Source organism: Larimichthys crocea, chromosome XVIII, assembly GCF_000972845.2.
Source record: "Larimichthys crocea isolate SSNF chromosome XVIII, L_crocea_2.0, whole genome shotgun sequence".
Taxonomy (NCBI): Eukaryota; Metazoa; Chordata; class Actinopteri; family Sciaenidae; genus Larimichthys; species Larimichthys crocea.
The window spans coordinates 19,591,689-19,602,646 of NC_040028.1; the positions used below are offsets into that span (position 1 = coordinate 19,591,689).

A 10,958-nucleotide genomic window follows, 5' to 3' on the forward strand; every position below is an offset into this window, starting at 1 on the left:
GATAACGTGTAGCTTGAGGAGTGACACAGCACAAAGGTCTCCAGTCAGACTTTGGGATGTTGTGATTACACCCTGACAGAGGGGACAGAGCTGGTTGAAATAAATCAAATGATTGACACATTTTTACGTGGAAAAATAATTAAATCAACATAAGGACTCATGGAAAAGGAGGCGTAATGACAGTATTTAACAAATTAAATGAATACATTTGTTTTTAATGCACATAAATTAACACGAAAAACAATGTTTTCCTTTGTATCTGCATTCTTGGAAAGGTTGCTCCTCTTAAATGTGACACAGTGAATCACTGAATAATAATTGTACATGCAGGTTGTTTACATGATCAGAGCAGTGCTCATCTAATGAACTCAACTAAATTCACTACATGTCATACACATGTTTAAGCAGGAAACAAATACAGGATATCAAATTGATATAATAATAACTCATCGGGCGTTACATCTAAAGGCACGTGGAGGTCGATCAGCCACAGAAAATGTTAGATGTTGCTCACCAACCGGCATCTGTCGTAGGAAAGGTTATTTTCATGAACATATTTTCAAATGCTCATGTGATTTTGTGCTTGCATAACTTCCCAGAGCCAGAATTTCCTTTCCAGTCATCTAAAAACTGGTTGTGAAATACAGCCGCTGTGTTAGACGGCTATGTGCGAGTCAGCTGATCCAAAAAAAGCCCTCTTACCAAGATGTTATATATATTATATCATAGATATTATATTATATAATCACAGCCCTGCAGGTTTAAAAACATAAACACAGATTCACTTTTTATTTTTAATTCTTTAAAAACACAGAGGTCTGTTCTTTTAGTAACTTTTCTATCTCACAGGATGTTTTATATTTTCTTTAATTTACTTTAATAACCGTCAGAGTCGCAGCTCAGGCTTTTATGATTAAAAGCCAGTGTGGTCACATTTAGGAAAAAAGGCATTACAAACACTGTCCAGTCAATGTGAAACTGCCCACTTCTCATCATGGTGGGTTTTTCTGTTTTGCCACTTTGGAAATTTGGAAGTCCAGCCTTCAGAAGGAGAATCACCTATAAAAGCGTCCTGCGCTTGGATGTTTTGACACTTGAAGACATTGTCTGGCTACAGCGATGCTACGCAAGGTACTGCTGTTCTCTCATCCTCACAGATTTTCTGAGTTTAAACAGACAGATGCAGCATATTTGAATTTCTTTCCCTGGTTGGATCCCTTACGGCTGTACTGTCTCTGGAAAAGGTTTGCATTGACTGACCCTCTTTCACCTTTCCAGGGTATCACAGAGAGCTTTGGAGCTGCTATCCATGCCCTCAACACCACTCAGCTGACAGATGGTGTGATCAACAGGAGCAAAAGGATGATGCTGGACACCCTGGGAGTCGGGCTGCTTGGAACCAGGACAGCCGTCTTCAACAAGGCTCTCAAGTACAGCCAGGTTCAGTAAACTGTTTCTATATTTATTTGTCCTCGTCAGAAGTCATCTGTGTTGATCTGAAACTAAAGCTCATAACTGTTGACAGAAACACAGATTGAATTAGTATGAGTCATTATTGTGCAGTGTCTGTGCTTCATTTCCTTGCTGTGATGCTGCTCTTTGTTCATAATTGTGTTTGTTGGAAATCCTCAGAGTTACACCCATAATTAATTGCACACTGTTCCTCACATCCACGTGTCTGATTGCAGATGTTCACGTCTGACGAGAGGAGCAGCGTTTGGGGTAAATCTCAGATGAGTCTTCCTCCTCACTACGCTGCGTTTGTCAACGGCATCGCGGTAAGCTCGGTCACATAAATGCATCGTGGTGTGTAGAAAACATTGGTTGGACTTGTGATCATCCGTTCTCTGTCACGCTGTTCGGTGACAGGTTCACTCCATGGACTTTGACGACACCTGGCACCCTGCTACTCATCCTTCAGGAGCTGTGCTGCCGGCTCTGTTGGCTCTGGCAGACGCACTGCCCAGACAGCCTTCTGGTCTAGACCTGCTGCTGGCCTTCAATGTTGGCATCGAGGTGCAGGGACGACTCATGAGGTTTTCCAGAGAGGCCTACAACATCCCTGAAAGGTGAGATATAAAATCTACAGTACCTGAGAAGACTCGAGGTGGAGTCTGAAGACTTTAACATCAGCAACATCTGTCTCCAGAGTGAGCTTATCCTGATAATCCATACTCCTCACTGTCAACACTGTTTCTTCAATAGAAACTTTTCACAGCAAGGTCTGTGGATTGTTCCAAAAAAGACAAGCGGCTGTCAAGTTTCTCAAATATAATTGCGAGAACCACGAACAGAGCCGGTAGAAATCGAAGACAGATGTCTCAAAACCTGCAAAAAAAAAAAAAAAGTGGAAAAAAGTTTTTTTTTTGTTTGTTTAAACCAGAGGCATCAAAACACGTCTCCAAATATCAGTTATTGCCATTATCCATTAATCTGCCAATCTGGATTTATGGATTATTGATTGTTTGGTCTGTAAAATGTCAGAAAATAATGAAAATTCATCATTCGGATGTTTATCTGTGATTATTTTCTTCACATAAGAAGAAAAGCAGCAAACACATTTAACCATGTGAAGCCTGAAACATGAAATAACTTTCAGAAAATTCAGATGTTTTTGAAACTTTCTGGCAAATAAAAGAAAATATATATTAGTTTGCATATATGAGTTTTAATTTGTATCATATTTAATACATCGGTAATTTATTGCTCATAGTTTGTTTATCTTAAACCACTAAAAACCTATTTAAAAAAGTAACATAAACAACATTAAACCATTAAACTTTGAGTTTCAAATACAAATTGTAATTGTCGTGTCCTGTGTTCGTGTTGGTTTCTAGACTTCTGCACTTGTCTGGTCACGTTGTAACTCTTCCTCATCGTCACCTCTAACTGCTCCATGCCACTCTAAATATAAATAATTATGCCATTTAAACCTTTTATTAGTTTACTTAATTAAGGAAAAATACTGTATGTTGCTTTATTGAATGCATAATGCATGAAATGCTATAAATAATCAATAAAATGATAATTGACAGATTTGCTAAAACACCTGCTGTGTCGGATTTGATAAACACATTTTCGACAAGGTTTTACTATAAATTAAGTTATGAAATATGAAGTAGTTTTACATTGCATCAGTTCATTAAATATTCCTATTGGAGTTTAAGTAGTTTAAGTTTCTCATCTTAAGACAAACACTTGTGAGTCACTGATTGACAGCAGCCTGTTGGTGCATGATGATCCCTGGTGGATTATCCCTGCACTGCATGTGTCTGATTGTATCCAAAACTCATGTATCAAATATGATTCACTTGCCTGGCAGCATTCAAGCCTGAAAAATGACTTGATCATAATATAAACTGATTAATTTACTAATGACTTCATCTCCTCTCTCAGATTCCACCCTCCCAGTGTTGTCGGGGTGATGGGCAGCGCTGCAGCCTCAGCTAAGCTCCTGGGTCTGTCCCCTGCACAGTGCAGCCACGCTCTCGCCATCGCAGCCTCCTCTGCCGGGGCTCCCCTGGCCAACACTGCCACGCAAACCAAACCTCTCCACATAGGAAACGCAGCTCGGAGAGGCCTGGAGGCCGCTCAGCTGGCCCAGTTGGGTCTAGAGGGGAATCCAGACATCCTGGATTTGGACCGTGGGTTTGGGGTTTACTACAAGGACTACAGCCCTTCAGCGATGACAGACTGCGCCTCTGGTGACTTCAGGTGGATTCTGGAAGATCAGGATGTGGCCTTCAAGCGCATCCCTGCTCATCTGGGGATGCACTGGGTCGTGGATGCAGCGTTGGCAGCCCGAGCAAAGCTTGCAAATGAAGTCGGGAACTTTGACCTCAGCCAGATCAGGCAGGTCACCCTTCGAGTGCCTCCATCCAAGTACATCGACTGCCCCTTTCCCGCCACGGAGCACCAAGCAAGGCACTCGTTTCAGTTCAACGCCTGCTCCGCCCTGCTGGACGACAAAGTGACGGTGTCTTCCTACAGCGAAGCTCAGATTAACCGCCCCGCTCTGAAGGAGCTCCTGTCCAAAGTCAAGGTGGAGACCCCGAAAGCTAACCAACCCAACTTTGACAAGATGTACTGCGAGGTCGAGGTGGAAACACATCAGGGGCAGAGCCACGTGGCCAGGTGCGATACCTTTTACGGCCACTGGAGGAAGCCACTGAGTCAGGAGGACCTGGTGGGGAAGTTCAGCGTTAACGCTTCGTCCGTGTTGTGCACGGAGGGAGTGGAGGGCGTGATCGAGGTGATAGGAAACATCGAGAGAGTGAGGGAGAGCTCAGTGTTGGGTTTATATCTGACAATGACAAGCAGTCAACAGGAGCAGTTATACAGCTCGATGTAGTGTGTGTGTGTATGTGTGTGTGAAGCCATTTGATGTGTTCAACTTGCACAAGAATGAACTATAAAAATGTAAATATTTATACAGGATATAAAGTGATTTTCTTTTACTCGTTTTATTGCTGATTTTCTAAAAATGCATCAACATCGCCCTCTTGAGGCTCCTCCGCAGCATCAGAACACAACCAAACAGATTTTTGCAAAATAAAATCAGATCATTACTGCTACAGATGTATATTTTAGTATCTGGAAGTGCTTTAGATCAAGAAGTTACTGTAACATCATTCTACAGCGATCTCTGTTCAGCAGGCAGCTACAATAAAGCTCACTGAAACAACAGCCCTCTCTGTTTCCGCCGTCTTTTCGACAATCAGGCGAGTTTCAGCACGTCCTGCACCATCGCTCCGATCCCGTCGAACACTTCGTGCATCGGAGCGTCGCACATGAACGCGCAGGTGGTGACCACCTTGTTCTTGGCGTCCACGTGGCTCTCGCTGACGCTCTTGCTCACGTGTTTGCAGCCCAGCTGGTTGATGGCGGCTGCGGTGTCGGTAGTATTGGGGTACCTGAAAACAAACACACGGTGTTTTAGCTGCTTTGACACACAAACAGTGTGGATTGTTCCAAAAAAAAGACGAGCTGCGAGCACTACGAACTGAGCCGGAAGAAATGGAAGACAGATGTCTCAAAACCTGCAGAAAAGTTTACTGACACGAGTCCAGATCTTTCTTGAATCTCGTAGTTCTCCTCCGAGACCTGCAGACAGACTTTGCTGTGTAAATCGACGGTGTTAACCCTTTCACACATGTCTGTTGTGCTCATGCGACTCACTTGTCATCCTTCTCGAGGCCGACGGTGACCTCACAGCCGGGTAACACCTTGGCAGCCAGAACGGGCGAGATGCAGCAGAGGCCGATGGGTTTCCCTTCTCCGTGGAAGGCCTGCAGCGCGGCTTTGACCTCGTCGTTGACGGAGCAGTCCTTCCCCTGCACCGCCCACGTGCACAGGTTCTTTGCCGCCCCAAAACCACCTACAAGACGTCGCAAAAATAAGATTTATTTACAGGGTGAGATCATGTGCAGGCGAGGGAGCGGGTTGCGTTGTGATCAGACCTGGGAATATGATGGCATCGTGCTCTTTGACGCTGAGTTTGGACAGGTCCTGGATGTTTCCACGGGCCAGTCTGGCGCTCTCCACCAACACGTTCCTCTTCTCCTCCGACGGTTCGCCTTTCACGTGATTCACCACGTGCATCTGGTCGATGTTGGGGGCGAACATGTTGACCTGCGGTGGATAAAGCAAAGTCAAGAACACCCATCGGCCAGCTGCAGGACCACGCAACTGAGGCAACGTGATCAGAGAAGGTGGTCATCGATCAGGACTGCTACATTTCTTGCTGATAGAGATTTTAATGATGTCGATATGTCTGAGAGGCATTCAGAGTACAACAGATACAACCACACACATGAAATGCCAACAAATGTCCAAGCCAGGATACGTTGAATGCATGATAAGTACTACTCGGAAAATTTGAATATGGTGTAAAAGTTGTTTTATTCAACATAAAACCTGAAACCGACACATTACATGCAAAGTGAGATATCTCAAGAATTTCTTTGCTGTAATTTTGCTGATTATGATTTACAGCTTATTAAAACCTCAAAAAATTAGAATACTGTGAAAAGCTTCAACATGTCACACACTCATCAGGTAAGTAATCCAAAAACACCTGCAAAAGGGTCCCGAGCCTTTAAAACGTCTGTGTCTTTGGTTTAGAAGAATTCACAATCACTGAAGACTGCTCGTGCAGAAAACCATCAGTGACTCCCTGCACAAGCTGGGTAAGACACACAAAGTGAGAGCAAAAGAAGCTGAGTGCTGCCTCAGAGCACATTAACGGACGGTTAAGTGGAAGAAAAACGGTGTGCAAGCCGGAGGGATGTTCAGGAAAGAGTGGGGGAACTTCATGAGGACTTCAAGAGAAGCGACACGCAGGCGGATGCTGGACTTGTTCTTCAAATGTCCAATTCCTGTTGTCAAGCCAGCCAAGTCCAGATGCAAGGTTTTACTTTCAGAGGTCTGACGTTTTTATATTTAAAATACTTTTTTATCGACTTCAAGCAATATTCTAATTTCCTGAGTTTTGGAATTTGAGGTTTTCTGAAACTGAAAAGTCCCAATCAGCAAAATCAAAACAAATAAAAGCCTGAAATATATTGATTCACATATTATTTGTCTGTATAACGTGTCACATTACACCTTTAAAGTTGAGTTGCAGAAATACATTACACCTGTTCAGGATATTATAGAACCTGAAGACTCTCACACACACACACACACACACACACAGGTGCTGAAAGTGTGTAGAAGTGTGTCAGGTTGCTTCCACAGTAAATTTCCTCATCTGTTGCATCTGACACTGACACACACACACTTTATTTTTTATTTCTCACACACACACACACACACACACTTTATTTTTTATTTCTCTCTCACACTCTCTCACACACACACACACACACACACCTGTCTCACACACACACACACACACAGGTGCTGAAAGTGTGTAGAAGTGTGTCAGATTGCTTCCACAGTAAATTTCCTCATCTGTTGCATTGCATCTGACACACACACACACACACACACACACACACACACACACACACACACACACACACACACACACACACACACTGACAGTATGAGCGGATCAGACTTACACGCGCGCCTCCTCTGCTCAGGTGCACCAGGACAGCGGAGGCCTCGTGGATCTCGGTGCCGTCATAGACCCCGCAGCCCGCCAACACCACGGCCACGCGTTTGTCCATGTGTGCGCTGCAGAAGTTCTGGTTCAGAGTCCGAACCGTCCTGAAGGTCCGCAGGTCACGAGCACAGCGCTGCAGCACAGCGAGCATGGCGCAACGGGTTTCTTCTTCAGAGGCTTGAACCGGAGTCACGGTGCGTCAGCGTCCCCCGGTGGACCGAAACTTATTGTTTACTTAATTTATATTATTTCATATTTATTTATTTATTTATTCCTCTTTAAATAGGTTATCCTTAATTTGAGCAAATTAATTAAAAGTAATTTAACTAAGGGAGAACTAAATGAACCATGCATGACATTAATAAAGAAATATAAATAAACAATAACAATAAATACATTCTAAAATAGTAAATAAATAATAATAAATTAAAAAAATAAGAAATATTTATTTTCAAATGTGGATTATTATATTATTATTTTTCATCTCAGTATATATTTAATAATTAATAATTTTGTCAAAGTTTGTCCTCGATTAGTGGGGCCCAAAAGTGATACAGGAATAATAAATAAATAAATAATAAATAAATAAATAAATAATAATAAATAAAGTAATTAACGAATTGAAATATAAGGAAATCAATAACACAAAAAACTATATATTTTTTCCAGCAACTTTTAATTTTATATAAATTAAAAAAATTAGGCTTTTTTACGGTATTTATTATATACATTATAATAATTATTTATTTTTTATTTTATTTGATGAATACCGTCATAATTCCATAAATAAATACATAAATGCCGGTAAAAGAGCCTGAATAACAATAAATATTTAAAAAAGATTTTTAAAAATATATAATTAATTAATTTCCTAATTTATTCATCGATATTTTTCTTGTTTTTATTCATTTATTTATTATTATTTTATTTAAATATATTTATTTTCTAAACATTTGGTCCAACACGAATGAAAAACTCCCAGTGACTCTCGTCACGTGACTTCATTTCATCAAAAAATCATGTGATGAGGAAGTCAGTCCCACAGAGGAAGGATCAGCCTGTCTCTGGTCTGTCCAACATGTCTCACTCTGTGCGTCTCACTCTGTCCTGTCTCACTCCGTCCTGTCTCTCCGCCTGCTCCTCTTCCTCCATGCGTCTCTCAGTCCAGGTGTGGCAGGGTCGGCAGCAGTGGCCCGTTCCGTACAGGTAAGCTTCTCCCTCTCTGTGCTCAGGTCATGTGACTCAGAAAAGTTCCTGCAAAAAAGTAACTTTTCAAAAACTACAGACCTGATTATTATTTATTATTATTTATTATTACTCTGAGTTTAATCTGCTCGAACTGTTAAACAGAATTTTAATTTTTAATTTTTAATTTAGTTTAATGAAGAAACAAAGGAGCTTGTGGTGCGTTCACGTGACTCTGGAAAACTTTGGAATCTGGAGCATCTCCCCATGTGAAATCTAATTGTAGAGAAATGTGATGCAGCCGGTGTTCTGTGCAACAGCAGGGCTGAAGTTTGTTTGTAAGCACTGTTTATGATTTTTAATGTGGTAATAATAATAAGCACAGTGAACAGTGAGAAAACCAACAACAATAACACGAGTTAAAAGCGATAAATCAATAATATTTTGCATTTTGCATGTTATGTAAATAAGATAATAAGACTTTTATAAACGTGTGTTTTCAGCCCTGATCTCCTCACACAGGTCCGTCCAAGGACAATAAAATAAAATCTTCAACTCTGTAGCCAGAGAGCAACGGTGCAATCTAGATCTGAACTTGGTTTGCATGTTCTCTCCGGTTCCCTCACGCAGTCCAAAGACACCAACCATAACAGGAAATCTTTCATGCATGTACAAGCTGTTTTTATATACATTTTACCAGAAATAATGACCAAATATCAAGCTGCAGAACATTTTTACCAGAAATAATGACCAAATATCAAGCTGCAGAACATTTTTTTGACATCCACTTGAAGACGGTTTAGAGGAGTTGCCAGCATCCTGGGTCACAGTTAAGATAGAGCTGGGTATCATCTGCGTAGAATGTGATATTATTATATGTCTTATCTTATAACCTTGTTACAGAGAAGCGTCTGTAGTGTTATGAAGTGTCCTCATGTTGCCTCCCTCTTTAGACGCTTTGATAGTCGCCCTGACGTGGATTCTTACTGCGAAGCTCTCTACCCGTTCTGTCCCACCGGAGACCGAGACGGACGGATTCCCTACATGAGAGACAGCGACGTCATCTCGGTTTATCGGCTGCAAACGCCCGTGTGGGAGTTCAAGTATGGAGACATGCTGGGGAAATTTGTGAGTGCATGAATCATCCACAGATCATTTAAAACATCGAGGTGAAACAATCTGACACAGATTGGTGATTTAAATATAGTGTAGTTGTTAAAAAAGGAAGTGCAACTTGGGTACTTTATTGATAGAAACACAGCTGTACGTGTCCGTTCACAGCATATCATGCACGATGCCGTCGGGTTCAGCAGCGCAGAGACGGGAGCCAACTACACCATGGAGTGGTACGAGCTCTTTCAGCTGGGTAACTGCACCTTCCCTCACCTGAGGCCAGAGGTGGCGGCACCTTTCTGGTGCAACCAAGGAGCCGCCTGCTTCTTTGAAGGCATCGATGACGAACACTGGTCCCAGAACGGCACCTTGGAGAAACTCGGAGAGATCACAGGTGAGACAACAGAACATATACCTGTACATATAGTATGAGTGGATTGGACTGCTGATCACCCCACATGTTTGCAAGATGTTACAGCACAGACTCCGTTCATGTGGCGTTCCATTGTTTTCTCCTAGTGCATTCATGGCTACAACACCTCTGTTAACAGGTAGATGTAGAGAAGTGAGCTCCAATCGTCGGACTTGCTGGTGTTTCCCGTATTAAAGAGTGTTTTTCTGTCTTTCTCCAGGGAACCAGTTCAACGACATGGCCGAGTGGGTTCAAAGCGACAACGAGACCGGGATCTACTACGAGACGTGGACAGTTCGCTCCGACCCCAGCCCCAACACCACGGTGTGGTTCGAGTCTTACGACTGCTCCCAGTTCGTCCACCGCACGTACAGGAAGCTGTCCAAGCTGGGAGCCAAACTGTCGAGCAGAACTCAGACCAATTACACCAAGATCTACCTGTTCAGCGGAGAGCCCACCTACCTAGGCAACGACAGCGCCATATTCGGGCAGCCCGCTCTGAAGAACCTGGCCATGGACATCCGTAAATTTTACTACACGTTCAGACCGCACCAGTCGATCGTGGACTTCGCCTTGAGTCTGCTGGAGGCTTACACAAAGGTGGTGTTGGACAAGAGCTTCTACCTCTACTACAACTTTGAGTACTGGTTTCTGCCGATGAAGCCTCCCTACGTGCAGATCACGTACGAAGAAGTGCCTTTGCCTTAACGTCGAACTTTTACTGCAGTGTTTTCATCGAGGTTCATTAATAATTAAGCTGATTTTTGTTTCTTTGTTTTTGCTTTTTGATTAAAGGATTGTCCGAAAGCCAAAAATGTTAATTAGTAGTAAGTAAGTATGTTCTCTGCACAGGGGTGGTTAATTTGGTGCACACCTACAAGTCAGTTTTCTTTATATAGCACCACAAAAGTTATCTCATGACAGCAGCAATGCTGTGCTTTACACCTGACGTATCTTGCAGGATCTCGTATTCAGGTGCAAAGTTGAGTCTAGGCGTCACAATTCACAAAGACAAAAGGAGCTGGATGCCTTTTGTTTAAGGAAGGGGGGAAGCTATGCATCACTATTTACAGAGACAAAAGGAGCTGGTGTCCTGAGTGAAGAAGGGGGAAGTTGTGCATCTCCAGTGATTGAAAC

The 10,958-nt window shown here is 42.6% G+C and overlaps 3 protein-coding genes across 3 annotated transcripts; 2 read left to right on the plus strand and 1 right to left on the minus strand.

The window, feature by feature from the left end:
• The first annotated feature begins 1,046 nt into the window (after positions 1–1,046).
• Positions 1,047–4,463, plus strand: acod1 (aconitate decarboxylase 1). The gene is made up of 5 exons (XM_010733999.3): positions 1,047–1,131; positions 1,279–1,440; positions 1,689–1,778; positions 1,870–2,069; positions 3,397–4,463. The coding sequence occupies exons 1-5, from the start codon at positions 1,120–1,122 to the stop codon at positions 4,349–4,351; spliced, it is 1,419 nt and encodes a 472-aa protein (XP_010732301.3). The 5' UTR covers positions 1,047–1,119; the 3' UTR covers positions 4,352–4,463.
• On the minus strand, positions 4,453–7,323 carry zgc:162944 (glutamine amidotransferase-like class 1 domain-containing protein 3A, mitochondrial). The gene is made up of 4 exons (XM_010733998.3): positions 7,068–7,323; positions 5,460–5,631; positions 5,179–5,377; positions 4,453–4,913 (listed from the first exon to the last, which is right to left on the minus strand). The coding sequence occupies exons 1-4, from the start codon at positions 7,260–7,262 to the stop codon at positions 4,718–4,720; spliced, it is 762 nt and encodes a 253-aa protein (XP_010732300.3). The 5' UTR covers positions 7,263–7,323; the 3' UTR covers positions 4,453–4,717.
• Positions 7,324–8,133: 810 nt separating this feature from the next.
• cln5 (CLN5 lysosomal BMP synthase) lies at positions 8,134–10,848 on the plus strand. The gene is made up of 4 exons (XM_027290806.1): positions 8,134–8,317; positions 9,250–9,424; positions 9,578–9,803; positions 10,042–10,848. Exons 1-4 carry the CDS (start codon positions 8,136–8,138, stop codon positions 10,527–10,529), a joined length of 1,071 nt encoding a protein of 356 aa, XP_027146607.1. The 5' UTR covers positions 8,134–8,135; the 3' UTR covers positions 10,530–10,848.
• Positions 10,849–10,958: the final 110 nt, after the last annotated feature.

Coding starts and splice junctions, on each gene's coding strand:
- zgc:162944 (XM_010733998.3), bottom strand. CDS start 7,262: ATGCTCGCTGTGCTGCAGCGCTGTGCTCGTGACCTGCGGACCTTCAGG. Junction 5,632..7,067: donor TGAGCAGAGGAGGCGCGCGT/GTAAGTCTGATC, acceptor TATCCACCGCAG/GTCAACATGTTCGCCCCCAA. Junction 5,378..5,459: donor CGATGCCATCATATTCCCAG/GTCTGATCACAA, acceptor GACGTCTTGTAG/GTGGTTTTGGGGCGGCAAAG.
- acod1 (XM_010733999.3), top strand. Junction 1,441..1,688: donor AGGCTCTCAAGTACAGCCAG/GTTCAGTAAACT, acceptor GTCTGATTGCAG/ATGTTCACGTCTGACGAGAG. Junction 1,779..1,869: donor CGTTTGTCAACGGCATCGCG/GTAAGCTCGGTC, acceptor GTTCGGTGACAG/GTTCACTCCATGGACTTTGA.
- cln5 (XM_027290806.1), top strand. CDS start 8,136: ATGAGGAAGTCAGTCCCACAGAGGAAGGATCAGCCTGTCTCTGGTCTG. Junction 8,318..9,249: donor CAGTGGCCCGTTCCGTACAG/GTAAGCTTCTCC, acceptor CTCCCTCTTTAG/ACGCTTTGATAGTCGCCCTG. Junction 9,804..10,041: donor GAAACTCGGAGAGATCACAG/GTGAGACAACAG, acceptor GTCTTTCTCCAG/GGAACCAGTTCAACGACATG.